At 37.5% G+C, this 25,643-nt stretch overlaps 4 protein-coding genes across 4 annotated transcripts in view; all 4 read right to left on the bottom strand.

Moving 5' to 3' along the window:
* Positions 1-792: 792 nt before the first annotated feature.
* Positions 793-14,493, bottom strand: LOC120571349 (major histocompatibility complex class I-related gene protein-like). Its single transcript, XM_039820253.1, has 8 exons — positions 14,389-14,493; positions 13,783-14,052; positions 13,426-13,704; positions 12,611-12,913; positions 11,962-12,063; positions 11,047-11,064; positions 10,447-10,518; positions 793-1,256 (listed from the first exon to the last, which is right to left on the bottom strand). The coding sequence occupies exons 1-7, from the start codon at positions 14,435-14,437 to the stop codon at positions 10,469-10,471; spliced, it is 1,071 nt and encodes a 356-aa protein (XP_039676187.1). The 5' UTR covers positions 14,438-14,493; the 3' UTR covers positions 793-1,256; positions 10,447-10,468.
* LOC120571360 (BOLA class I histocompatibility antigen, alpha chain BL3-6-like) lies at positions 2,711-8,474 on the bottom strand. Its single transcript, XM_039820263.1, has 4 exons — positions 8,136-8,474; positions 7,042-7,143; positions 4,350-4,367; positions 2,711-2,726 (listed from the first exon to the last, which is right to left on the bottom strand). Coding segments are annotated over exons 1-4 (342 nt in total). The 5' UTR covers positions 8,356-8,474; the 3' UTR covers positions 2,711-2,724.
* Positions 14,494-14,507: 14 nt separating the features above from the next.
* Positions 14,508-25,643, bottom strand: part of LOC120571345 (major histocompatibility complex class I-related gene protein-like) — a 29,775-nt gene continuing 18,639 nt past the window's right edge. Inside the window, exon 8 of the mRNA XM_039820244.1 lies at positions 14,508-14,524. Coding sequence (XP_039676178.1) covers positions 14,523-14,524 — 2 coding nt within the window. The 3' untranslated portion in view covers positions 14,508-14,522. The remainder of the gene's footprint in view (positions 14,525-25,643) is intronic.
* LOC120571358 (zinc finger BED domain-containing protein 4-like) lies at positions 23,826-25,590 on the bottom strand. The gene is made up of 2 exons (XM_039820262.1): positions 24,384-25,590; positions 23,826-24,239 (listed from the first exon to the last, which is right to left on the bottom strand). The coding sequence occupies exons 1-2, from the start codon at positions 24,887-24,889 to the stop codon at positions 24,131-24,133; spliced, it is 615 nt and encodes a 204-aa protein (XP_039676196.1). The 5' UTR covers positions 24,890-25,590; the 3' UTR covers positions 23,826-24,130.

Here is a 25,643-nt window from a genome sequence, read left to right as displayed (position 1 = left end):
AAACATCCAGCACATGTTAACTTAATGAATGAGTCACTCAGAGAAACAGAACAAGGCTGTGTTATGATGTTATCCAGCTCTACAGGAACTGACAAAGGGTTTAAAGTTAAGACTTTAATTTCATTTTACCTGGAGATAAAACATAAGACAAGAGGAGCAAGATACATAAATACATCTTGTTTTAAAAAAAAGAAAGAAGTAGAGCTGGAAAGTCCAAAAGTTGTTTCCTGGTTTAATTAGACGTGAATGTTTCCCCCGCAGTATGAGGTGTGTTCCCCTGTGAATGACTCCTTACAGGTGAACAAGGACTTCACTCTGACCAAAAGAGATTTTAGACATGTTCTGGTTCTGTGTAAACGGTTTCATCTGAGTCTCTGTTACCTGTTCCTGCCTGCTTCCACTAAAGCTCTTTGTTTGGGCTTGTCTGCTGCTAAAGTCCAAAAGACATTGGATCATGTAACACAACATGTACAGTAGCTTGCTTCTTTTACGAGTTCACTTTCATTTAGTTGTTGCTCCTGTAATAAATAAGTCTACTGTCAGACTCTAAGTCTGACAGAGACCTGGGTTGGAACAAAGGTTTAGTAGACTGAAAGATCAGACAGTGAGTCCAGAAAACAGCTTCTGACTTCTGCCTTTACTTTGACTAATAAAGTTTAAAATCTTATAGATCTGAGTCAGAAGTTTTCACACTTACTTACACTGACAATTTTTAATGTAAAAGTAATTTTATTTGACATTAATGATTCTAAAATAAAATACAAAATATGACAACATCAAACACATCTGACATGCTGAGTCTTGGCTGAGATTCTTAAAGACCAAAACCACACTTTAAAAGAAAATGGTTCAAAAACCCCAATGGAAGAAATATATAATCAGAATATTTACACAACATTTTTCTTTTAATTAAGCTAAATAATCAGGATGTTGCTGTCAAGTTGTCAAACACCAGAGAGGACATTTTATTTACCCCTACTTCATTGGGATGGTTCCATACATGTTAGAGTAGTTTATCTATAAGACCCAAACCATATGTATATCTAGATAGAGTACAAATAGAGTATATTTATACAGTGAGTATATGAACTGAATGTTTGAGTATATAAACATATAATACAGAAATGATATTAATCACACACACAAACTGTTTAACTGGAGATGTGAAGAGTTTACTGCTTTACCAGTGCAGGATGTGTTTGTAAATCAGGTCTCTGGATTCAGTTTCTCAGAGAGCTCAGAGCTGTTGTCAGGAGCTGTAAGGAAAAAGCCACTGTTACTGAGCTGCCTTTAATAAACAGAGGATGATGCAGCCTGTCCAGAGGCTGGTCGTTCAGATGAACTCTGCAGATCCACCAAAAGGTGTTCAGGATTTCCAGCCTCTGAAACAGGTTTAGCATCTGATGTTTTATCCAGAACCAAGAGACATGCTCCATCTGTCACAATCAATGAGCTGACTCAACAACTTGAATGTGACATTAGCAACCAGCAGCCTCCAACCCCAAGAGCTTTTTATATCTGCTTCTATACATATGTTTTTGTCTTTGAGAAGCACTTTGGTGCAAACTTGTTTGCTTTAAAGTGCTACATAAATGAAAAACTAATCAAAAATTAAACTGTCCTTTTCAGTTTTAATTTTATTTTATTGGTCAGTAAAAAGACACTGTTACTGAAAGGCTTTTTTTCTACTATCGAATCCACAATCCATGCATGCAAATTCAATAATCTGTTATTTCTGTCACACAAATATCTAATCTTCTTAAATCTTTTCACGTATTTTTTTTTCTGGTTTTGTATTTCTTTCAATTTAATTACATTTTATTTATTACATGTTATTTAGTACTCCCATCTATATTAATTCCAGGTCATGTCAAACAGTCATTGTTTTTGGTCTCTCTGTAAGCAGAGAAATCCCTGAGTGAGAAAATAGTTTACTAATTTATAATCTCCATGTCTTTACTCAAGTCTGTTTTGCAGTAACACATCCTGGTAACAGCATGTCAGACCAGATACAATAGAATAAAAACAAGTTCTACTCACATTGTGGAGGGAGATTGGCTGAAACAAGAAGAGAAGACAAATAATTTCAGTTGTCACAATTGGAAATGCCAGAACATAATTTGTCACCTTTTTCCCATCCAATCTGATCTTCTCCTACTCATTCTCCTATTACGTTAAATACATATCTTTTACCCTTTACCTTTTACATTTATCATCATCATCATCATCATCATCATCATCATCATCATCATCATCATCATCATCATCATGCTACAGTCTCTCTTGTGGTTGCTTGTTGCAAGTAAATGAGAAAATCGTTTCCTCCTTTGGTCTCTCACTTTTCTTCTTTTTTTCTTCTCAAGTCTCATCATGTTGAAGCTAAAGTGAAACTAAACTACAGGTGTGTCCCGGAGCTCCACAGGAACAAAGTGGAAAGTGAAGATTCATATATAACCTTTATTTTAAAATCTGGGATATCATTGAGGTCTCTCTCATCTTCAATGATGTCTAGATACAAGAAACAAACGAGAGCACTGGCACACTGAGGTAAAATGATTTGAAATAAGAAAATAATTCAAATGTGATCTTACCTGGAGATGAGACGTGACAGAAGAGAAGCAACAACAGGAACTTTTTCATCTTGTTTTGATAAAGACGTAAACGACCGAGCTGGTTCAGCTGTTTTGTCTTTTTGTTTTTTGGAGGAAGGAGGGAGTGTCTCTGTTCTGATGAAAGTTGGACGTATGATACAGAAGTTGAGAAACCAGTTTTTCTCCTATTAGTATATTTACACTGTGCTATATTGTGCTTTATAATTCCAATTTATCATCCTAATTATTTTCTCCCTTTCCCTTCTCCGTTTGCATACAATGTTATTTTTTTATTTTATTGTTGTATTTTTATGGGGTTTATTTCTTGTGCTGCTGTATCATCTTATTTCCCCTCTCTGAGGATCAATAAACAGTTATTTCTTCTGATCTTACATTCAGAGTGATTAGTAGATCTGTAACCTGTGCTGACCTCTACTGGTGACCAGCAGGAATTACAACAACATCAGCAGAACATTTTCTATCTGTGGCCGTATCAGAAAGATTAGAGCAGATATTATATCCCTAATGTCAGGGGAAAGGGAATATATCATCTTGTAAATGTGATGCTTACAGAATGTGTTACTATTCATCTGAAAGTGAAAATCTTCTGCACTGCCCCTTCAGGATGGTTTAGAAAAAATATGTTTTTTGAGAACAGGCTGATGAATGAACTTCTGCAAATCAATTTATCAAATAAAAAAACATGACAAATCCCAATATTTCCAATGTGAAATTTAAAAGCCGACCTGACAGATCTTTAGTGAAATACTCATCCTACCATTTTATCTTCATGACAACCACATCTGTTTGATCACTGATATCTGTATTTTTTAAATGTAAAGTATCCATACTGACATGTCTTATATACACATATGAATGATGGAAATGATGAACTGAGGTGAACGGGGAGGAGGGTCGCGGCAATTCACGGTGAAAGCGACGAAGAGGAGAACATTTAATTATTGACAGCAAGGATGTGATAGGCTGGTAGAGATATTAGCTAAATCTGGTTGGTTTAAACAAACAGGCTCCCATAAGTAAAATACCTATTAGAAGTTACTTATGCATTTTTGAATTTGAAGGATGTTAATTAACACACAAACATCCAAGACATTTTAACTTAATTAATGAGTCACTCAGAGTAAGTTATCCAGCTCTACAGGAACTGACGAAGGGTTTAAAGTTACCTGTTCCTGCCTGCTTCCACTAAAGCTCTTTGTTTGGGCTTGTCTGCTGCTAAAGTCCAAAACACATTGTATCATGTAACACAACATGTAGCTTGCTTCTATTACGAGTTCACTTTCATCTAGTTGTTGCTCCTGTAATAAATAAGTCTACTGTCAGACTCTAAGAGCCTCTGTGCTGCTTCCTTTCCCCTCCAGAGACCTGAGTTGGAACAAAGGTTTAGTGGACTGAAAGATCAGACAGTGAGTCCAGAAAACAGCTTCTGCCTTTAGTTTGACTAATACAGTTTAAAATCGTATAAATCCGAGTCAGAAGTTTTCACACTTACTTACTCTGACAACAGAAAAAAACTGAAATGGATGCATTTTAAATGTAAGAATAATTTTATTTGACATTAATGATTCTAAAATAAAAATACAAAATAAGAGAATATCAAAATTTGATTGAATTGTTTTTGCCCCCATTTTTCATGAGCTGAACTCCATGTCTTTACTCAAGTCTGTTTTGCAGTAACCCATCCTGGTAACAGCATGTCAGACCAGATACAATAGAATAAAAACAAGTTCTACTCACATTGTGGAGGGAGATTGGCTGAAACAAGAAGAGAAGACAAATACTTTTAGTTGTCAGATTTGGAAACATAATTTGTCACCATTTCCCATCAAATCTGATCCTCTCCTACTCATTCTCCTATTTACGTTAAATAAATATCTTTTACCCTTCACCTATTACATTTATCATCATCATCATCATCATCATCATCATCATCATCATCATCATCATGCTACATTCTCTCTGTTGGTTGCTTGTTGCAAATAAATGAGAAAATCGTTTCCTCCTTTGGTCTCTCACTTTTTTTCTTTTTGTAAACAGCAAATCCAAATGTAAACTAGATAACTTTTCCATTCTCCTCTCCAGAGGTTAAATTGGGCCGGAGCGCACCGGAGCTCAGCTCCGTCTCCTTCAGCATCAAACATTTTGCCGAGGTTTCAGCCCCGAATGTTTTGAGTGTAGCCCCGAATGTATTTTGAAAGTTGACTTACAAATATGAAACCGGACATCGTTTAGTGTCCACTCTCGCTGTAAAAAGCTGCGCAGCTTCAGGTTTATGGATGCGCTCTGCTGTCGACGTGCTGCGGCAGATGTTTCGCGTTTGAGCTCCGTGCATTTCTGCCATAAGTTTCGGGTTTCCACCTCCGATGTAGAGCAGCGTACAGCCACTTCCCTAAACGTCTCAAACGGGGCTCTGTGTCTGTCAGACGGTCTGAGATCTACCGTATCAGCAGACCAATCACGTAATGCGCAGCAGACTACGGTGCAGCTAGATTATTTTCTGAAATATAGTGACTTTATTCTCGTAATAGCTCGTAATTATAAACTTTATTTTTTTCACAAAATATCACAACTCCTCCAAATCTCAGAGAACACAGATGGGATGAGTTATATTTTCAATGTGCAAAAAGTTTTGCACATGAGCAGAAATCTTGCTCAAACATCTGAAATATTACAGTCCAGAGGTTTATTAATACATTAAATGAATAATGTATCACTAAGGTGAATTATTGTCATATGCACATTTACGGAGGTTACTTCCCAAACAAAAGATGCAAAAGAGGGAAGAATAAATGATGCATAGGCTATATGTGTGCTGACTCAGATATCATTTGAAAAGTCGATCTAAAGGAGAATAAATAGATGAAAGCAATACAGCTTACAGCCTTACTGCAATATTTTCCATTATGTTTTTAGATTTGGATTGTAATGTTTCCCTTTACATAACGATATTTCAGGCATATTTATTCAGAAAAAGGTAGGCCTAGTAGAAATAGGTGCATAAAAATTCACCAAAATGCAGGAAATGAAGTGTTTAATGCTAAAAAAAAATCTGGGGGAGGACCCCCAGACCCCCACATCATAAGTCAGCACACAAATCTGGAAGCAAAACCTTGGCCTTTGGGCTGCCAGGCCAGTTATGATTAGACCAAATGTTGGTGCCATCTAACAAACTGGAAGCTAAAATGAACATACACTGGCTATTAACAAGCTGGGCAAGCCAATCACTGTTAAAAAGGCTATAATAGTGGTTTCTGATTCTCTTAAATCAACATAATTTTCTTGTTTAAAAAGATTTTTACATATTTGCCAACCAATATTTTCAAACATGTTCAAATTCATACATTTTCCAAGGGTGAAATCCATTGCCTGCCTGTTTACATTAGCCTATAAAAGGTAAAAAAAAAAAAAAAATAATAATAAAGTAAGTGAATTGTAAAGTATTTCTCTTTGTTTGAATAACTAATCAACCCTACCTTACGCCATTAATACTGGAAAAAGAGCCCCTTTGGTATAAAAACACATTAAGTCATTTTACGGCGCGATTTTGAATGATGACCATTCCCCGTAAATAAGGGCTCCCCCTCCCTACAAAAGCCAATGTGGTGTATTTTGTAGCGATGCTGCGTTGCTGTGTGGAAAGGAATCCATCGACACTGTTTCTTGATTATAAAGGTTTATTTACATCAAAGAAATCAGCATCATGTACAAGCTCTGCAGAGCTCGGAGAGCGACCAGTTTCCCAGATTCTCAAAAGTCACTCTAAAGTTCTTTGTGTGTGTGCCACATGTGTATATTCCATGAATTGGGGTGGGATCGATAACTAACCAATGGCTTCATGCCAACTGGCTCTGTCTAAAGCCCTATTCGCACGGGATAAGTATTACCTGGTGACCTCCAGTCATTTGTAATAATCGCGGAGGTTGTCTGTGATCTTAATCCCGTGCGAATCGGTCATGTCTGTAATTTGTAAAGTAATAATTCCCCCGCAAATGACCTACCATATTTCGCCGAGAAACGGAGGTCCTGTGATAATATTAGTCCTGTGCGAATCGGCATCTCTGTGATTTGGGGTCTAACTGGCTGCGTTGTCAATTATAAATGAAAAGTTTTGACATCATATCCGGGGGATAATGTCTGTAAATTTGAGTAAAATACAGACTTCAGTTATCCCGTGTGAATGCGCCAGACGAAATACAGACGTGTGGGGGTAATTTATAAACTACAAGAGGTCCCTAGGTAATACTTATCCCGTGCGAATAGGGCTTAAGAGTCCATTGATAATGTTTTTTCCAGATGTGTCTTCTGAAAGTAGGCTAAAGTTCATCTGGGTTTCTTTGTTACCCAAAGCTTAAATACAAATCATATAGAATATGCAGATACAATAAGATGGCCATATACCTCACCAATTAAACCACTGCTCCTCTCTCACCTTTCTTCTTTTTGTAAAAAATGAATCCAGTGGCAGCGGCGAGGACGACAGCAAGAACAGCCACTGCAGCAGTGATGGGACTGGTCCTGTCTGAAGGATTCTCTGTTGAACAAATAACAACAATATGTCAACAACCAGATAGACAAAACAGGTTAGAACAGAAGTACATTCATCTGTGTATTATACATACTGTACACACATGACTTATGAATCAATAGCATGTTGATTTAAAATCAAAAACAAAAAAATTACTTGCTTGTTCCATATTAAACTAGATGACAAAAGATAAACCACCAAAAAAGACACTTTTGTTTACAACAGAGGAAGCTGTCCTGTTAGCTTTAAACTGCTCTGTGAAATAGTAAAGTTTGTAATCAGTCTTAAGACAGCAGTCAACTGTAGAAATGTGTCTCTGAAATAAAGGCTGACGGAGCTAGCCCGTTAACTTCAGGCGTTTTGTGTGTATGTGGTAGTATGGCCACAGATTGAACAAAAAAGAACAATGTTTACAACCATATAGACAAAGAAGTATTGAACAGATCTATCTATTTATTAACACCTGTACACACATTACTTATGAACCAATTACATGTTGGTTTGTCCTGCAACAGGTGGAGTGCATTGGTTTAAAAACTAAAACTAAAAAATGACTGACTTATTCCATAATAAACCAAAAGACAAAAGCTAATCCAACAAAAACACTTTTATTTAGAGCCTCACTTTGGTGAGCGACATATATTTGTACCTGTTGGCTGAACCATCATGATAGTGCTGACTCTCGCAGGAACAGAGTAAAACATGGAGGAAGCTGTTGGTTAGCTGTTAACTGCTCTGTGAAATAGTAAAGTTTGCATCAGTCTTAAGACAGCAGTCAACTGTACAAATGTGTCTCTGAAATAAAGGCTGATGGAGCTAGCCCGCGGCACCGCGTGCGTGTGGTGGCGTGTGGCCACAGCTGTGTATGTGCGTAGTAGGCGGACACAGAACAAACAGTAAGCTTGCACAGCAAAGCAGGATAAAGTATACAACATGAACTTCAGGACAACTGAAGTAAACTAAACCCATCTTTCAGTCACTTCCTATTCCAGTCTCACCTCTGTTGGTCCTGATCTCTGCTTTGTCCAGTTTGGTGACGATGTCATCCTCCACACCAGAGAGATGAAACACACAGTCGTACCTCCTCCAGTCTTCAGCTGGGACTGATGAAAGGTCCAGGTCAACACTCATCTGGAAGGATCCATCGTGGTTGGGGAGGATCTCTCCGTGGTCCACGTCCTCATGAAGCTCCTCTCCATCTTTCCTCCAGAACATCATGGCTCTGTCAGGGTAGAAACCTGTAGCGTGGCAGCTGACTGGAGAGGAGGGAGACTTCTGGAGGAGAGACACTGAGGGAAGATCTGCAGAGAGAGAGAGAGAGAGAGAGAGAGAGAGAGAGAGAGAGAGAGAGAGAGAGAGAGAGAGAGAGAGAGAGAGACAGGGAGAGAAATCAACTTCTAAAAAGATTACTATATAAAACTACTAGTGGCCAAAACCTATATTGTATCTTTAAATGAAATCCAGACTCAACAGATGTAAGTTAGGCTTACACCATGTAAACAACTTTTCTTTAAGGTAAATGCACTACATGTGCATTTACAATCTTATACATACAATCTTATGAGCTATAAAAACATCTGACAGGGATACATAATAACTCATCAGTTACATAATTTAATTTCCCCTCTCTGAGGATCAATAAACAGTTATTTCTTCTGATCTAACATTCAGAGTGATTAGTAGATCTGTAACCTGTGCTGACCTCTACTGGTGACCAGCAGGAATTACAACAACATCAGCAGAACATTTTCTATCTGTGGCCTGTATCAGAAAGATTAGAGCAGATATTATATCCCTAATGTCAGGGGGAAAGGGAATATATCATCTTGTAAATGTGATGCTTACAGAATGTGTTTATATTCTATCTGAAAGTGAAAATCTTCTGTACTGCCCCTTCAGAATGGTTTAGGAAAAATATGTTTTTTGAGCACAGGCTGATGAATGAACTTCAAACTGCAAATCAATTTATCAAATAAAAAAAAAATCCCAATATTTCCAATGTGACATTTAAAAGCCGACCTGACAGATCTTTGGTGAAATACTCATCCTACCATTTTATCTTCATGACAACCACATCTGTTTGATCACTGATATCTGTATTTTTTAAATGACAAGTATCCATGCTGACATGTCTTATATACACATATGAATGATGGAAATGATGAACTGAGGTGAACGGGGAGGAGGGTCGCGGCAATTCACGGTGAAAGCAACGAAGAGGAGAACATTTAATTATTGACAGCAAGAATGTGATAGGCTGAGAGATTGTAGCTAAATCTGGTTGGTTTAAACAAAAAGACTACACGGTCCCATAAATGAAATACCTATTTTAAGTCACTTATGCATTTTTGAATTTGAAGGATGTTAATAAACACATAAACATCCAACACATGTTAACTTAATGAATGAGTCACTCAGAGAAACAGAACAAGGCTGTGTTATAAAGTTATCCAGCTCTACAGGAACTGACGAAGGGTTTAAAGTTACCTGTTCCTGCCTGCTTCCACTAAAGCTCTTTGTTTGGGCTTGTCTGCTGCTAAAGTCCAAAACACATTGTATCATGTAACACAACATGTAGCTTGCTTCTTTTACGAGTTCACTTTCATTTAGTTGTTGCTCCTGTAATAAATAAGTCTAGTGTCAGACTCTAAGAGCCTCTGTGCTGCTTCCTTTCTCCTCCAGAGACCTGGGTTGGAACAAAGGTTTAGTGGACTGAAAGATCAGACAGTGAGTCCAGAAAACAGCTTCGGACTTCTGCCTTTAGTTTGACTAATAAAGTTTAAAATCTTATACATCTGAGTCAGAAGTTTTCACACTTACTTAACTCTGACAACAGAAAAAAAAACTGACATTGATGCATTTTGAATGTAAGAGTAATTTTATTTGACATTAATGATTCTCAAATAAAATACAAAAAATATGAGAATATCAAACACATCTGACATGCTGAGTGATGGCTGAGATTCTTAAAGACCAAAAACACACTTTAAAATAAATATATAATCAGAATATTTACACATTTTTCTTTTAATTATGCTAAATAATCAGGATGTTGCTGTCAAATTGTCAAACACCAGAGAGGACATTTTATTTACCCCTACTTCATCGGGATGGTTCCATACATGTTACAGTAGTTTATCTATAAGACCCAAACCATATGCATATCTAGATAGAGTACAAATAGAGTTATAGAGTTATATAGTGAGTATATGAACTGAACGTTTGAGTATACAAACCTATAATACAGAAACGATATTAATCACACACACAAACTGTTTAACTGGAGATGTGAATAGTTTACTGCTTTACCAGTGCAGGATGTGTTTGTAAATCAGGTCTCTGGATTCAGTTTCTCAGAGAGCTCAGAGCTGTTGTCAGGAGCTGTAAGGAAAAAGCCACTGTTACTGAGCTGCCTTTAATAAACAGAGGATGATGCAGCCTGTCCAGAGGCTGGTTATTCAGATGAACTCTGCAGATCCACCAAAAGGTGTTCAGTATTTCCAGCCTCTGAAAAAGGTTTAGCATCTGATGTTTTATCCAGAACCAAGAGACATGCTCCATCTGTCACAATCAATGAGCTGACTCAACAACTTGAATGTGACATTTGCAACCAGCAGCCTCCAACTCCATGCATGCAAATTCAATTATCTGTTATTGCTGTCACACAAATATCTAATTATTTCTTAAATCTTTTCATGAATTTTTTTCCGATTTTGTATTCCTTTCAATTTAATTCCATTTTATTTAGATCATATTATGGTCTCTCTGTTAGCGGATTAATCCCTGAGTGAGAAAATAATTTACTAATTTATAATCTCCATGTCTTTACTCATGTCTGTTTTGCAGTAAAACATCCTGGTAACAGCATGTCAGACCAGATACAATAGAATAAAAACAAGTTCTACTCACATTGTGGAGGGAGTTTGGCTGAAACAAGAAGAGACGACGATCATTTCACTTGTCTAAAATATTAGCTGTGTGCAGTCATTGAAGAACTGGGTCAAGGAAATGTCTCTGACACATAGAAGGTTAAGCTTAAGCCTTTAACTATAGTAGAAGCATTTTATGACATAAGAGTGCATTGTGTACCAGACATATAAGCAGAAAACAGGAAAGACCTTGGTGTGTGTGTTTGTGAAGATAATAGTTTCAGTCTAGAAACTAGAAGACACCCCCCTGTGAGGAGAGAATAAAGACACAGGGAAAGCTTAGATCGAGGATCATTTCGGAGGACAACTTGGTGGACCGAGCTCTGACTTTATGTCTGTTGCTAGGGAAACTTAGTCTCTGATTGTGAACCCACAGCTGTGTTGTAACTCTTATGCTGGACTCTGTAAACTCTGCTTAACTGAACCCTTTGTCTCAGATTGATCCTTGTGTTCTGGTAAACTTAAGTCAGATGAAAGAACGCGCGGGAATTAATAAATTGGAGTTAGATTTGACAAGCCTTAGGGCCTTATTTTGGGTAAAATTCCTACAGTTGTCACAGTTCAAAATGCCAGAACATAATTTGTAACCTTTTCCCATTGAATCTGATCCTCTCCTACTCATTCTCCTAGTTATGTTAAATAAATATCTTTTACCTTTCACCTTTTACATTTATCATCATCATCCTCATCCTCATCCTCATCCTCATCATCATCATCATCATCATCATCATCATCATCATCATCATCATCATCATTATCATCATGTTACAGTCTCTCTGTTGGTTGCTTGTTGCAAGTAAATGAGAAAATAGTTTACTCGTTTAGTCTCTCAAATCTTTTTGTAAACTGCAAATCCAAAAGTAGGCTAGATAACTTTTCCATTCTCCTGTCTCACCTTTCTTGTTTTTGTAAAAAATGAATCCAGTGGCAGCGGCGAGGACGACAGCAAGAACAGCCACTGCAGCAGTGATGGGAATGGTCCTGTCTGAAGGATTCTCTGTTGAACAAATAACAACAATATGTCAACAACCAGATAGACAAAACAGGTTAGAACAGAAGTACATTCATCTGTGTATTATACCTACTGTACACACATTACTGATGAATTAGTTGCATATTGGTTTTTCCTGCAACGGATTGTGTGCATTGGTTTAAAATGAAAAACAAAAAAATGACTTGCTTGTTCCATATTAAACTAGATGACAAAAGCTAAACCACCAAAAAAAGACACTTTTGTTTAGAGCTCCACCAAACAGAGGAAGCTGTCCTGTTAGCTTTAAACTGCTCTGTGAAATAGTAAAGTTTGTAATCAGTTTTAAGACAGCAGTCAACTGTACAAATGTGTCTCTGAAATAAAGGCTGAGGGAGCTAGCCCGCTAACTGGCAGTTCAGGCTTTTTGTGTGTATGTGGTAGTATGGCCACAGATATCAAACAGTAGGCTTACACACAGCATCAGAAAGGTGACAAATCAATAAATCATGAACTTCAGGACAACTGAAGTAAACTAAACACATCTTTCAGTCACTTCCTATTCCAGTCTTACCTCTGTTGGTCCTGATCTCTACTTTGTCCGGTTTGGTGATGATGTCGTCCTCCACACCAGAGAGATGAAACACACAGTCGTACCTCCTCCAGTCTTCAGCTGGGACTGATGAAAGGTCCAGGTCAACACTCATCTGGAAGGATCCATCGTGGTTGGGGAGGATCTCTCCGTGGTCCACGTCCTCATGAAGCTCCTCTCCATCTTTCCTCCAGAACATCATGGCTCTGTCAGGGTAGAAACCTGTAGCGTGGCAGCTGACTGGAGAGGAGGGAGACGTCTGGAGGAGAGACACTGAGGGAAGATCTGCAAGAGAGAGAGAGAGAGAGAGAGAGAGAGAGAGAGAGAGAGAGAGAGAGAGAGGGAGAAATCAACTAATAAAAAGATTACTATATAGAACTACTAGTGGTCAAAACCTATGTAGTGTATCTTTAAGTGAAATCCAGACTCAACAGATGTAAGTTAGGCTTACACCATGTAAACAACTTTTCTTTTAGGCAAATGCACTACATGTACATGCCCATACAATCTTATGAGTTATAAAAAAACATCTGACAGGGCTACATAACAACTCATCAGTTACATAATCTCCACATCATAGACAAAGAAGGAAACTATAGACAGAGAAGAAGGATCTGATTTTTTTTTACAGTTTAAAGCAACAACTACTGTATGTTAATGTTCCGTAAAACATCAGTATTTCTATTTTAAAACACTGACACTCACTGACTGCACACTGGCACAATGGCAGTTCAGTCTGAACAGACTGTATGAACATTGTTGTGTTCATGAAACTACATCAGGAAATGTGATTCTACCTTTTCTCAGCAGAGAGCTCTTCCCATAGTTCAAATACATCTTTAGCCACTCAGGACAAAGCTGAGTGAGGAGAATCTCATTGTGTTTTATTGTAGATATCTCAGCATCCCAACTCAGTTTGGTGATGAAAGCCTGTGGTTTTGCAGCAATCCATGTCAATGTCTTCAGGTCGAATGCTAGGAAGTCTTCTCCATTATAACCAAACTGTTCATAACCATTGACCTCTCCAGTCTCATCGTCCCAGTCACAGCCAGTCATCCTCTGGAGAATGTGCAAACCTGAGAGACAGAGACTGTGCCTTTTAACAATGCAGTATATAATTACAATATAACATATAACACTCATAAATACTGTACCTCCAGTTTGGTTGAAGCGTTGCTTAAAGTGATCCATCCAGGTTTTGAAGCTGTTAGGCAGATAATTAAAACATTCACTAGTTATCAACTTCAACTGCTCAGGATGGTTTTTAAGTAAATTTTCCATCCAGTCCTGTTTTAGTTCTACTATCTTTTTGTTGCTGTCACAGTAACCCCACTGAAGTTCATCCACCACTGTAGCAACCACAAGCTCTGGGAAGTTTGGGACTCCAGAAGATGCAGTAACGAAAGACTTGATTGAGTGTTTCACTGCAGGACAAACAAGGTTTATACATTCAGTATAAATATAAAAACATCATCATCATCACACTCATCGTGAATATGAGGTATTCAGTATGATTCAGTTAAAACAAATAGTGTCATCATGTTGAAGGGAAAGTGAAACTAAACTACAGGTGTGTCCCGGAACTCCACAGGAACAAAGTGGAAAGTGAAGATTCATATATAACCTTTATTTTAAAATCTGGGATATCATTGAGGTCTCCCTCATCTTCAATGATGTCTAGATACAAGAAACAAACGAGAGCAATGGCACACTGATGTAAAATGATTAGAAATAAGAAAAGAATTCAAATGTGATCTTACGTGGAGATGAGACGTGACAGAAGAGAAGCAACAAAAGTAACTTTTTCATCTTGTTTTGATAAAGACGTGAACGACCGAGCTGGTTCAGCTGTTTTGTCTTCTGTGATTTTTGGAGGAAGGAGGGAGTGTCTCTGTTCTGATGAGAGATGGGCCGATGATACAGAAGTTGAGAAACCAGTTTTTCTCCTAACAGGTTATTTACACTGTGCTATATTGTCCTTTATAATTCCAATGTATCATGCTAATTAATTTCTCCCTTTCCTTTCCCCGTCTGCATATAATGTTATTTTATTGATGTATTTTTATCTGGATTGATTCTTGTGCTGCTGTAACATCTTATTTCCCCTCTCTGAGGATCAATAAACAGTTATTTCTTCTGATCTTACATTCAGAGTGATTAGTAGATCTGTAACCTGTGCTGACCTCTACTGGTGACCAGCAGGAATTACAACAACATCAGCAGAACATTTTCTATCTGTGGCCTGTATCAGAAAGATTAGAGCAGATATTATATCCCTAATGTCAGGGGGAAAGTGAATATATCATCTTGTAAATATGATGCTTACAGAATGTGTTTATATTCTATCTGAAAGTGAAAATCTTCTGTACTGTCTCTTCAGAATGGTTTAGAAAAAATATGTTTTTTGAGTCTGATGAATGAACTTCCACAAATCAATTTATCAAATATAAAAACATGACAAATCCCAAAATTTCCAATGTGACATTTAAAAGCCGACCTGACAGATCTTTAGTGAAATACTCATCCTACCATTTTATCTTCATGACAACCACATCTGTTTGATCACTGATATCTGTATTTTTTAAATGACAATTATCCATACTGACATCTTATATACATTACATGTAATTTTAGCTGACGCTTTAAGGATAATTTATGAAAATGTGTCTTAAACAATGAACATGATGTGGCCAGTTTCCAATTAGGCTACTCTATAAAAAGATAACAATCACAGGACACACCTCATGAAGGTTTTCCTGAAAAAGCACTTACTTCCTCATCTCACACCTCACCTCAGCAAGATATGTTTACTAAGTTTCATATAATGAAGGAAATACCTATTTGAAGTCACATTTTTGAATTTGAAGGATGTTGATGAACACATAAACATCCAACACATGTTAACTTAATGAATGAGCCACTCAGAGAAACAGAACAAGGCTGTGTTATGAAGTTATCCAGCTCTACAGGAACTGACAAAGGGTTTAAGGTCATCTTGGAGATCAAACATAACACAAGAAAAACAAGAGATATAAATACATACTGTTCTGAAAAAGAAGTAGAGCTGGAAAGCTAAGCTGATCTTCATTCCAACATTGTTTCCTGGTTTATGAAATGTGAATGTTTCCCCTGCAGTATGAGGTGTGTTCCCCTGTGAATGACTCCTTACAGGTGAACAAGGACTTCACTCTGACCAAAAGAGATTTTAGACATGTTCTGGTTCTGTGTAAACGGTTTCATCTGAGTCTCTGTTACCTGTTCCTGCCTGCTTCCACTAAAGCTCTTTGTGATTGATAAGCCCATTGCAAGTCAAAACAGCAGCGGTTAGAATTTTTTCACATATATTCTTTTAAGTCACACTCATGAAACAAAGACATAAGGTGCCTTTGATTGAATTTACACTCTCACCGATGCGACTCCCCCATTCTACCTGGGAATGGGGGGTGGAGATAAATCCAGCAGCATGGAGAAATAAATTGAGCTACTGTAAGCAATTTAACATTAGCTACAATTGTAACAAAAATAATTTAAGATTCTTATGGGGTTTTCAATGGATAATTTAGTAAAATGCATATTTGGCATTTTGTTGTCGCAGTGTTGCATTGCAGAATAACGATATATATATTTGGTAAATCGTCCAGCATGAAATGTCCATTATTTCATGTTTTCAGCGATAAATCCATAAACAATTAGACAACCTTAGAACAAAGGCTTTGGCGCCAATGCACTCCAGCATCACAGCATTAGCGGTCAAAAACCATTTGCCCTTTCCAGGCCAAACACCTGCCAGCAACAATTTGGAGCTCACCTTTATAACCTTGCCCCAGGTAATACCACAGCGACACCCAATGTACATACAAGAAACCACACCCAAAGTCTGAACACTTGAAACAACATATTTGGCTCCTACAAATGGTAAAAGATCAAGCCCATTTCCCCCCTTGAGAAAAATTGTGGTGTTATTATTTGAATATGTTTTTGTAATGGATGATTATGTATGTCTAATTTCAATGGATGGATGATTTTTGGGATCATTTATTGTGTTATGGACTAAAGCTTTTTGCCAATTGTCTTAAGTACTTTGGAAAACACAGATGACAACGGGAACATTTCTCCTCCCATGAGAAATTAATGGACAAATCAAGGAAAAACTATCAAATTTTTTCTTCTTCCTTGTTTTCACACCTAGACATTGCCCAACAATGAAAACAATAATATGACTTTTCCCAAGGCAGTGTCTCGGCTTGTCACAGCCATTTTATTCACAGGTGAAAGCAGCCTCCAGATTGGTCAGGGCCCTAAAGTATAATCCGTTTTTCGTTTTAAACCAAAAACGAAAAAACTAAAAAACGGGTCGATATTTCGTTTTTCGTTTAAATCCAAAAACCTAAAAACGGAAATATGAGCTCCGTTTTCCCGTTTTTTCAATGTCCATGCAATTTGAAAATTAAGTGGAAAATTGCTCGTTTTTCAACTGTTGCTTTTTTGTTATTTATCTTTCCGTTTCAACCCAAGAGCGAGAATACGGGCTCATTTTTATAATGTGCATAATCATTGAAAATCTGATGGAACACAGGTCTCGTTTATAATGTTATTTTGGTCTTACGTCTTAAGATCAAAGTTGACTAAAAGAAATCCGCTCTGGACAGGAAGTAACATTAACGTGTCAAAATAAAAGTATGAGAGCTGTAATAACTGCCAGAAGAACAATGTACTTTAGCTTTTGCCTGTAGCTTGTCAGATTAAGCTACAGTTAATTATTTAGGGTTATATAAAGTATTTAATTGAGCAACATTCATTAATATAAGCCACAAAGGGAGTAAGAATGGATATTGTTTTAAAATAGAAATAGGATTATAATAATTTTTAAATCACATTTTAAATAAAATCTGCATTCCCCTAGCATTATGTGTGGCGTTATTGAATAGTTTTACTCTAATCTTAAATCAGCCAGAAAAAAAAGGCAAAAAATATAAGCTTTTTTTAAATTGCTCTGCAGAATATTGTATGTGACATGGTTGACCACATTAGCTGCCAATGAACATGTCAATGTGATGAAGAACATAAATGAACAAGTTAGAGTGTACTGGAGACTCTCTCATTCTGGTCTGGTCTCCTCAGGCCCTGCAGACTGGACCAGAGTTCACGGTGAGCATGGTAGACCTCCTCACTGCTGGGCCTGTGTCTGGATTATCCTGCTCGTTAGAGGTTCACTGCTCACACTAAGCCCTTGAAACAGTAGTTGGCCAATATTGGATAATAAAATATAATACATGATAGGTATTGTGTGGTTGAATTACAATAAGGAATGGTCAATGGTAAGCACTGTGGCCTCACAGCAAGAAGCTATGGGTTGGAACCCTGGTGGCCCGGGGCCTTTCTGCTTGGAGTTTACATGTTCTTCCCGTGTCTGCATGGGGTTTTCTCCAGGTGCTCCGATTTCCCTCTCCCTTTTACTTAATTGTAAGTCGCTTTGGATAAAAGCACCAGCTAAATGACATGTCATTTAATGTAATGTAATGGAATGAACAAGTGAACTAAAGCACATATAATAAGACTTAGAACATAACACCATAACAACATAAAACTCAAAGAACTAAATAACAAAAACGATGTGCTGCTTGTGTGCTTTTGTGTGTTGTAAATTAAATAATTGGTACCAGTCCTGACTTTGCAATGCATTATTTTTCTGATCAAGATAACTGACATCTCCTTGTAAGCAATATAAATATTTACTGCCATTGTATTGTTGGAGCAGAAGCAGATGGCACATAATCATGCAAATGTTTAATGTTACAACCGAGATATCTCTCTCTCTCTCTCTCTCTCTCTCAGAACATACACTTTCACAAAGGCTGGTGCATGTTTATCATATATAGTATGGTGCTGTGGACTCAAGTGGCAAATCTGAATCAGCAAAGTGACCTACTGTAATATTCTAGAAGTAAAGCACAAGTGTGGTCCAGTCTGCAGGGCCTGAGGAGACCAGGATGAGAGAAGCAACATGGCAGCTTCCTCACTAATATGATGAGAAGTTTGCAATGTGGCCCAGTTGTATCTGCAGGAGTTCTTCATCACACTCAAATTACAGTTTTTCACAATCACTAATTTCAGAACCATGATGTCATTTTTCAAAACTCTATAGACACAAAACTCAAAACGGTTATCACTTGTAACACAGACTGTCCAATGTTCAAAACATTGCATTGTGCATTCATATATTTAAAGAAATATTGCACTTGCACAATCATTTGTTCAAAAAACTAATTGATTGTGAAATACCGTTGAAATGTTACTTTAGATCACCCACACACAAGCTACCCATAGTTTCACTGTGTCATCGTTCGTACAATCATTACAGTTTTTACAATCACTTTGGCACTAATTTCAGAACCTTGACGTAATTTTTCAAAACTCTAGACACAAAACTCACAACCAATGATCAAAATGCACATTTTTCAAAACTCTTAACACTTTTTTCAATTGCTTGGATACAACACACATAAAGCTGAGATCATTTGTTCATTTAACAAAGATCATCTGTTCATTATGACACAACTTAACATCAAAGTATTTCAAAAAGCAATTCACACATTACAGTTCAGATGATTATCTATTCATTTCATTACAATCATCTAAATATCAATTGATACAACTACTCAAAATGATAAGTAACTGTTGCATTACTCTTAATGACTAGTTGTATGGAAACAGACAAACAATATTCCATGTTTAGATCATGAAAGTTTCTAGATAACAAGATTCATTGTCACCACTTAGCGTGGAGCATGAACCAATTAGACTACATTATTTATGGATGTAAATTTTCATCATCCTTCTTTACTGTAATATACTACTGTTTATCAGACACTGTTGCTATGCTCCCATGTACCACCTTTAAGACTATTTACTGTATTGACCGTATTGCACTGTATGGATGCAGGCCCTTGGAATTGCTGGTCCAATTCTGCCAACTTGTTACTGATGATTGAGATATATAATTTATATATACTTTATATATAAAGTACTGTGTGTGTGTGTGTGTGTGTGTGTGTGTGTGTGTGTGTATATATATATATATATATATATATATATAAATATATATATATATATATATATATATATATATATATATATATATATATATATATATATATATATACACTTGTACCACATTGGTCTGTAGTATTCTCTCTACTACTGCAGTACTTTTACAGGGATATATTTATATATATATATAGTACCATAATGAAACAAATATCACCTATTTTGTACTATAATATTTAATGATTGTAAGAACGATGACCCAGTGAAACTATGGGTAGCTTGTGTGTGGGTGATCTAATGTAATGTTTCAATGGTATTTCACAATAAATTTGTTTTTTGAACCAGTGATTGTGCAAGTGCAATATTTCTTTAAAGATATGAATGCACAATGCAATGTTTTGAACGTTGGACAGCCTGTGTTACAAGTGATGATCGTTTTGTGTGTAGAGTTTTGAAAAATGACATCAAGGTTCTGAAATTAGGAGCAAAGTGATTGTAAAAAGCTGTAATGGTAATGCAACAGTTACTTATCATTTTGAGTAGTTGTATCAATTGATAGTTAGATGATTGTAATGGAATGAATAGACAATCATCTGAACTGTAATGTGTGAATTGCTTTTTGAAATAGTAGTACTTTGATGTTAAGTTGTGTCATATTGAACAGATGATCTTTGTTAAATGAACAAATGATCTTTGGTTTATGTGTATTGTATCCAAGCAATTGAAACAAGTGTTAGAGTTTTGAAAAATGATCATTGGTTTTGAGTTTTGTGTCCAGAGTTTTGAAAAATGACGTCAAGGTTCTGAAATTAGTGCCAAAGTGATTGTAAAAAACTGTATTGGCAGTTACGTTGGTCAACCATGTCACATGAATATTCTGCAGAGTTGCAAAAAGAAGCCTTTTCATTTAAGTGGTCAGGTGGTTTAGCCCTTGTGTTGTCTTATAAATTGGGTCATTATAAATGTTATTGGCATAACTAAATTGACCATTTCATAAAGCATGAAGTAATTTTTCACTCAATTCTGGGTTACCCCTTTTATCCAACTTCATTCCACTCATTAGTTTTACACTTATTTTTTGCATTCATGGTCAACAGACCTCATTTACATGAATTATACCTAATTTCTAAGTAAAATGAGGATATACTATTAGTTGTTTTGGATTATAACAGACTGATATTATATTATATTTATATAATATATTATATTATATATTCAATTCACTTTTATTTATAGTATCAAATCATAACAAGAGTTATCTCAGGACACTTTACAAATAGAGTAGGTCTAGACCACACTCTATAATTTACAAAGACCCAACAATTGTGTGTGTCTGTCTGTGTCTTTATGTCTGTCTGTCTGTGTATGTGTGTGTTTATGTGTGTGTGTGTGTTTCTGTGTGTGTGTGTGTGTGTGTGCATGTGTCTGAGTGTGTGTGTGTGTGTGTGTGTGTGTGTGTGTGTGTGTACTTGTAAATATATCTTCTGTAAAGCTCAATGGTGCCTTATTGCACTACCAGGTCAAAATTCACCCGGGAAGACCATAACTACTATAAATTTGAATAAAACACCCAAAATGTTATGAAAGTTGTGAATATTAATTTACTTGCAAAGAGCATTGGAAGGGAACAATGCATGTTGTTTTTGGTTAATTTGGTTGAAAGAAACCCAAATTTCTTATAAGAAACTTTGAAAACACGACAAAGTTAACCCGAAGACAACACAAGTGTTAGATGCCTTTTTACTGGCTGGTGTACGATTAGAGTAACTAGTCAATAACTGCCACACATAGGCTAATAATAGATGAATGCAGATTTCATGTGATTTAAAAATTATTATTTAATAATTAAATACTTTATATAACCCTAAATAGCTAACTTTAGCCTAATCTGACAAGCTACAGGCAAACAATGTATTCATAAAGTGCCTAATTCTTCTGGCAAAAATTATTATAATCCTATTTCTATTTTAAAACAATATCCATTCTTACTCCCTTTGTGGCTTATATTAATGAATGTTGCTCAATTAAATACTTTATATGACCCTAAATAATTAACTGTAGCTTAATCTGACAAGCTACAGGCAAAAGCTAAAGTACATTGTTCTTCTGGCAGTTATTACAGCTCTCATACTTTTATTTTGACACGTTAATGTTACTTCCTGTCCAGAGCGGATTTGTTTTAGTCAACTTTGATCTTAAGACCAAAATAACATTATAAACGAGACCTGTGTTCCATCATATTTTCAATGATTATGCACATTATAAAAATGAGCCCGTATTCTCGCTCTTGGGTTAAAACGGAAACATGAATAACAAAAAAACAACAGTTGAAAAACGAGCAGTTTTCCAGTTAATTTTTAATTTGTATGGACATTGGAAAAACGAGAAAACGGAGCTCATAGTTTTGTTTTTCCGTTTTTGGTTTGAAACAAAAAACGGATTATACTTTAGGGCCCTGACCCAGATTCCTGCTGATGAAGTCATTCAGCCTGATGACTTCATCTGTTCAAGGGGTCCAGGTCCAGGTGGACAGATTCACAGATTCATACAAGGTGCTGCTGGACACCAACACTGCAGTGGCGTGAAGGACGCATCACAAGGATCCAGGTTCACATTCCAACAACAGTCCAGCAGAGTGTCAAGGGGAGTCTGGGTTCAGACGCCGACGGAGAGAACCAGTGCTGACTTCTGCTGACCAGATCATTCCTGTGGTGGTTTCCTGACAGAGCAGGGAGACTGGAGTCCCTGCTGAAGCACCGGGAAAGCTAATGATGGCTTTTTCCTACAGGCTGGAGCAGGCAGCACACACAGCCGGTCCACCTTCATGTTTTAGAAACAGGAGGGATAAGGAGGGAGAGGCCAGTGATGACATCCACAGGTGTCAGACATGGTTTACCAATGCCAACAAAGGGAGCGAGGAGAATTGGGTCAGCAGTAAATCCACAAGGAGACCCTGGGCTCCCCTCTGATCTGTCACTTTCCAGTCAACTGTTAAAGGGCCAATTCTTCGGTCAGAAAGGATAAGGCCTTTTTTTACAGAAGCTGCAGCTGAGCTGATGCGCAAATGTGATGTCATGGGAGCACAATAGCCTGCTAGGGTTTTTGATGACGTTACCGCCTGGCGCTGTGTGCATGAGAATGAACCAGCAGCAATCTGAGATTTTGTCCCACATTTTCAGATTGGACAATATTGAACAAAGAACTTTTCGAAATCTGGATTTCAGACTTTTTTCACAAGTCTGCATCTTTCACTACAGAATGGACATTGATGAAGACTGTTTCCTTGTGCTCACTCCATCTGAACTGACAGCATATATTGAAGTGTGTGTGTGTGTGTATCAGTTTTTAGCTCCTTTGTGATTAAGATCAAACCTAACGCATTCTTTCCTTGAGCCAGATAAAAGATATTTTCTGCCATTGAATAGATTTCAGCCCACCTGATTGCATTACAGATTTGAGACCACCAGTTATAACTTGTGCAGTATTTGAAGTGCAGTGTGGAATGTAGAATTTGGTTGTATCCGTTTTTCTTTGATTTCTAAGATTTTTAAGATTGTTTTTACCTGGTCAACAGCTTTTAACAGCTTCTGATTTAATTAAGTGTATCTGTTTTTGCTTCAATAGAATCCTAGACACAGATCACTGTGTAAAACCAGCTAAACATATTTTGTTAAGAGAAATAACCTTCTTGATGAGGAGTCAGATGATGAGGTCAGAGAAGGACATGAATTTCTTTTATAAATTATGATTTAGTTCTTACAACTTTGCTAATGTCTACATTTTTGTTCAGTAACTTTTATAGTGATATTCACACCTTTTTAAGGTGTGAAGGGGTGGACTGTTAGGTTGTAAAAAAATAAAACCATGCTTATGTTTTGAAAATATTGTTTAATGGGGCCCGCAGCTAAATCTAATCAAGTAACTACACTAATCACCATTTGTCTGGCTCACACCTTCTCTAGCTTCTAGAGAATCAGAAGAGGTCATATCAGTCATTTAGCATACAGGGGAAAGCTCCTTGTCTCCACACATGGAGATCTATTGTATCTGTTTTGGGGGAGCCACCCCCTGTTGGGCCAGACTGGGTTAGAACAAAGGAAATGCATATCTCTGTAGAATCGACACTACCATGATAAACAACCTTAGTCTGTGACCTGAAATTCAGAGGTGTGTCCTTATCCTGAGAGACAGGAATAAATGTGGGATCAGGAGAAAGATTCGGGGCTTCAATCTGTGACCCCGCAAGGGGAACCATGTTGAAGTCCGCTGTTTACAGTGTATTGTTTTGGCATGTCATGGCTGCTAACTGTGTCCCCACAAGGGGAAGCATGTCTGCAGTCTGCTGCTGGCAGTGTTTTATGTTTGATTGTGTTTTGACCGTCGTTTCCATCGTGTTATTCATTAAACCTCTTGCTTAACTTTCAATTCGACCCCAGCCTCTCCTTCCTCCAGAAATCAAACGAACACATCTTTTAGAGATTTTCCTAACAGCGGTACAGGTGGCAGAGAGCAGGCAACACCACAGAGCAAGAAACTTATATCTCCAAGGAGCTCAGTCACATATCTGCAGTGGATGATAAGAGATGCACACAGTACATTTATTATATCAGTGTCATAGTAGTAGCCTAGCATACTTCAACAATTTGCAAAATAAAGTACATTTCTTCACAATAAATAAATAGTTTTGTGTGTGTGTGTAAGCTTTGACCTGCATGGTTCAAGGATGGTTTCCAGCCTGTGAAGTTTGTCCCACTCAGATGTAGTCAACATAGTCAGCTTGTGCTTCTGTCGGCTCAGTGTAGCCTTGATAGCCTCCTGGTTCTTCAGGACACGAGAGATCATGGCGAGTGACAAGTTCCATCTTGTGGGAACGTCCTGAATCAGACTTTCTGTCAGTTGCCCAAGTTGATTTTGCTGCTGGTGGAGCTCCTCTGTATTGGCAGGGCTATGTTTCAAATGTCCCACTATCTTACGGCACTTTGCCAATGTGTCACGAAACCCACTGTCTGCGAGGCAAACAGGGATGCTTCTCTGTAACATATGAGCAACACAAGGCATGTGCTTATATGGAAGCTTTCTCGCCGCAGCAATCGTGTTTCGGGCGCTGTCTGTGCCGAGTGTGGTGATCTTTTGTTGAACTCCCCATGCCTCCGCCACATACAAAAACAGCTGGGCGCAGGCATCGGCGGAAGGCCTGGTGTCTGTTGTTAGCATTGCTAACGCAAATGACTGGAGTTTCCACTCACAGTCAATGATGTGTGAGGTAACACCAAGGTAATTGTGATTGCTAACTGAAGTCCAGTGATCCCCTGTCAGCGCGATATATTCCGCTCCCACCAATACATCTCCTTTTGTTTGTTTTTTCAGTGTCGTACAGCTGCTGGATTTTTAACATAATGGTGTTTCGCGATGGCGGGTTACATGTTATGTCTGAAGAGGCTATTTGCAAATCCTCTGCTAACCCCCTGTCTTCTATCAACGAAACTGGTCTGCAGGACATTGCAATCCATTTAACAAGAGAATTGCTCAGTCGGTCACATGCAGATTTGCTAAGTTTGCGTTTCAGTGTTTGCTCCAGTGTGGTTTGAAGATGACGTTGACTGCTAGAGTTGGTATCACGGGACGTGCTAGGTCGTAGCTCCGGATTAACCATAACTCCTGGATGCTTTGCATTGAGGCCTACTTATCAGGTGGTCAACTAGAGTTGACAAACTCCGGTGATATGCAAATTCCTTGCTGCAGACGATTTTATTTTTATCAACACTTCCATCAGGCCGTTTTTTATGAGTTAATATTCCAATAAATGATGCAGGCAGCGCATTCTCACCTCCTTCATTTTACAGTCGAATGGTGGCTAAAATGGCTCCGGGTCAATGGTCAATACGGAATGGATTAATCTGCGTTATGTTTTTATTTTGACAGCCCTTCTCCTAATACATTTTACTTTATTTTTTAAATTTTTTTCATG

Source organism: Perca fluviatilis, chromosome 13 (genome assembly GCF_010015445.1).
Source record: "Perca fluviatilis chromosome 13, GENO_Pfluv_1.0, whole genome shotgun sequence".
Taxonomy (NCBI): Eukaryota; Metazoa; Chordata; class Actinopteri; order Perciformes; family Percidae; genus Perca; species Perca fluviatilis.
This window is presented reverse-complemented; position numbering and strand designations above follow the sequence as displayed.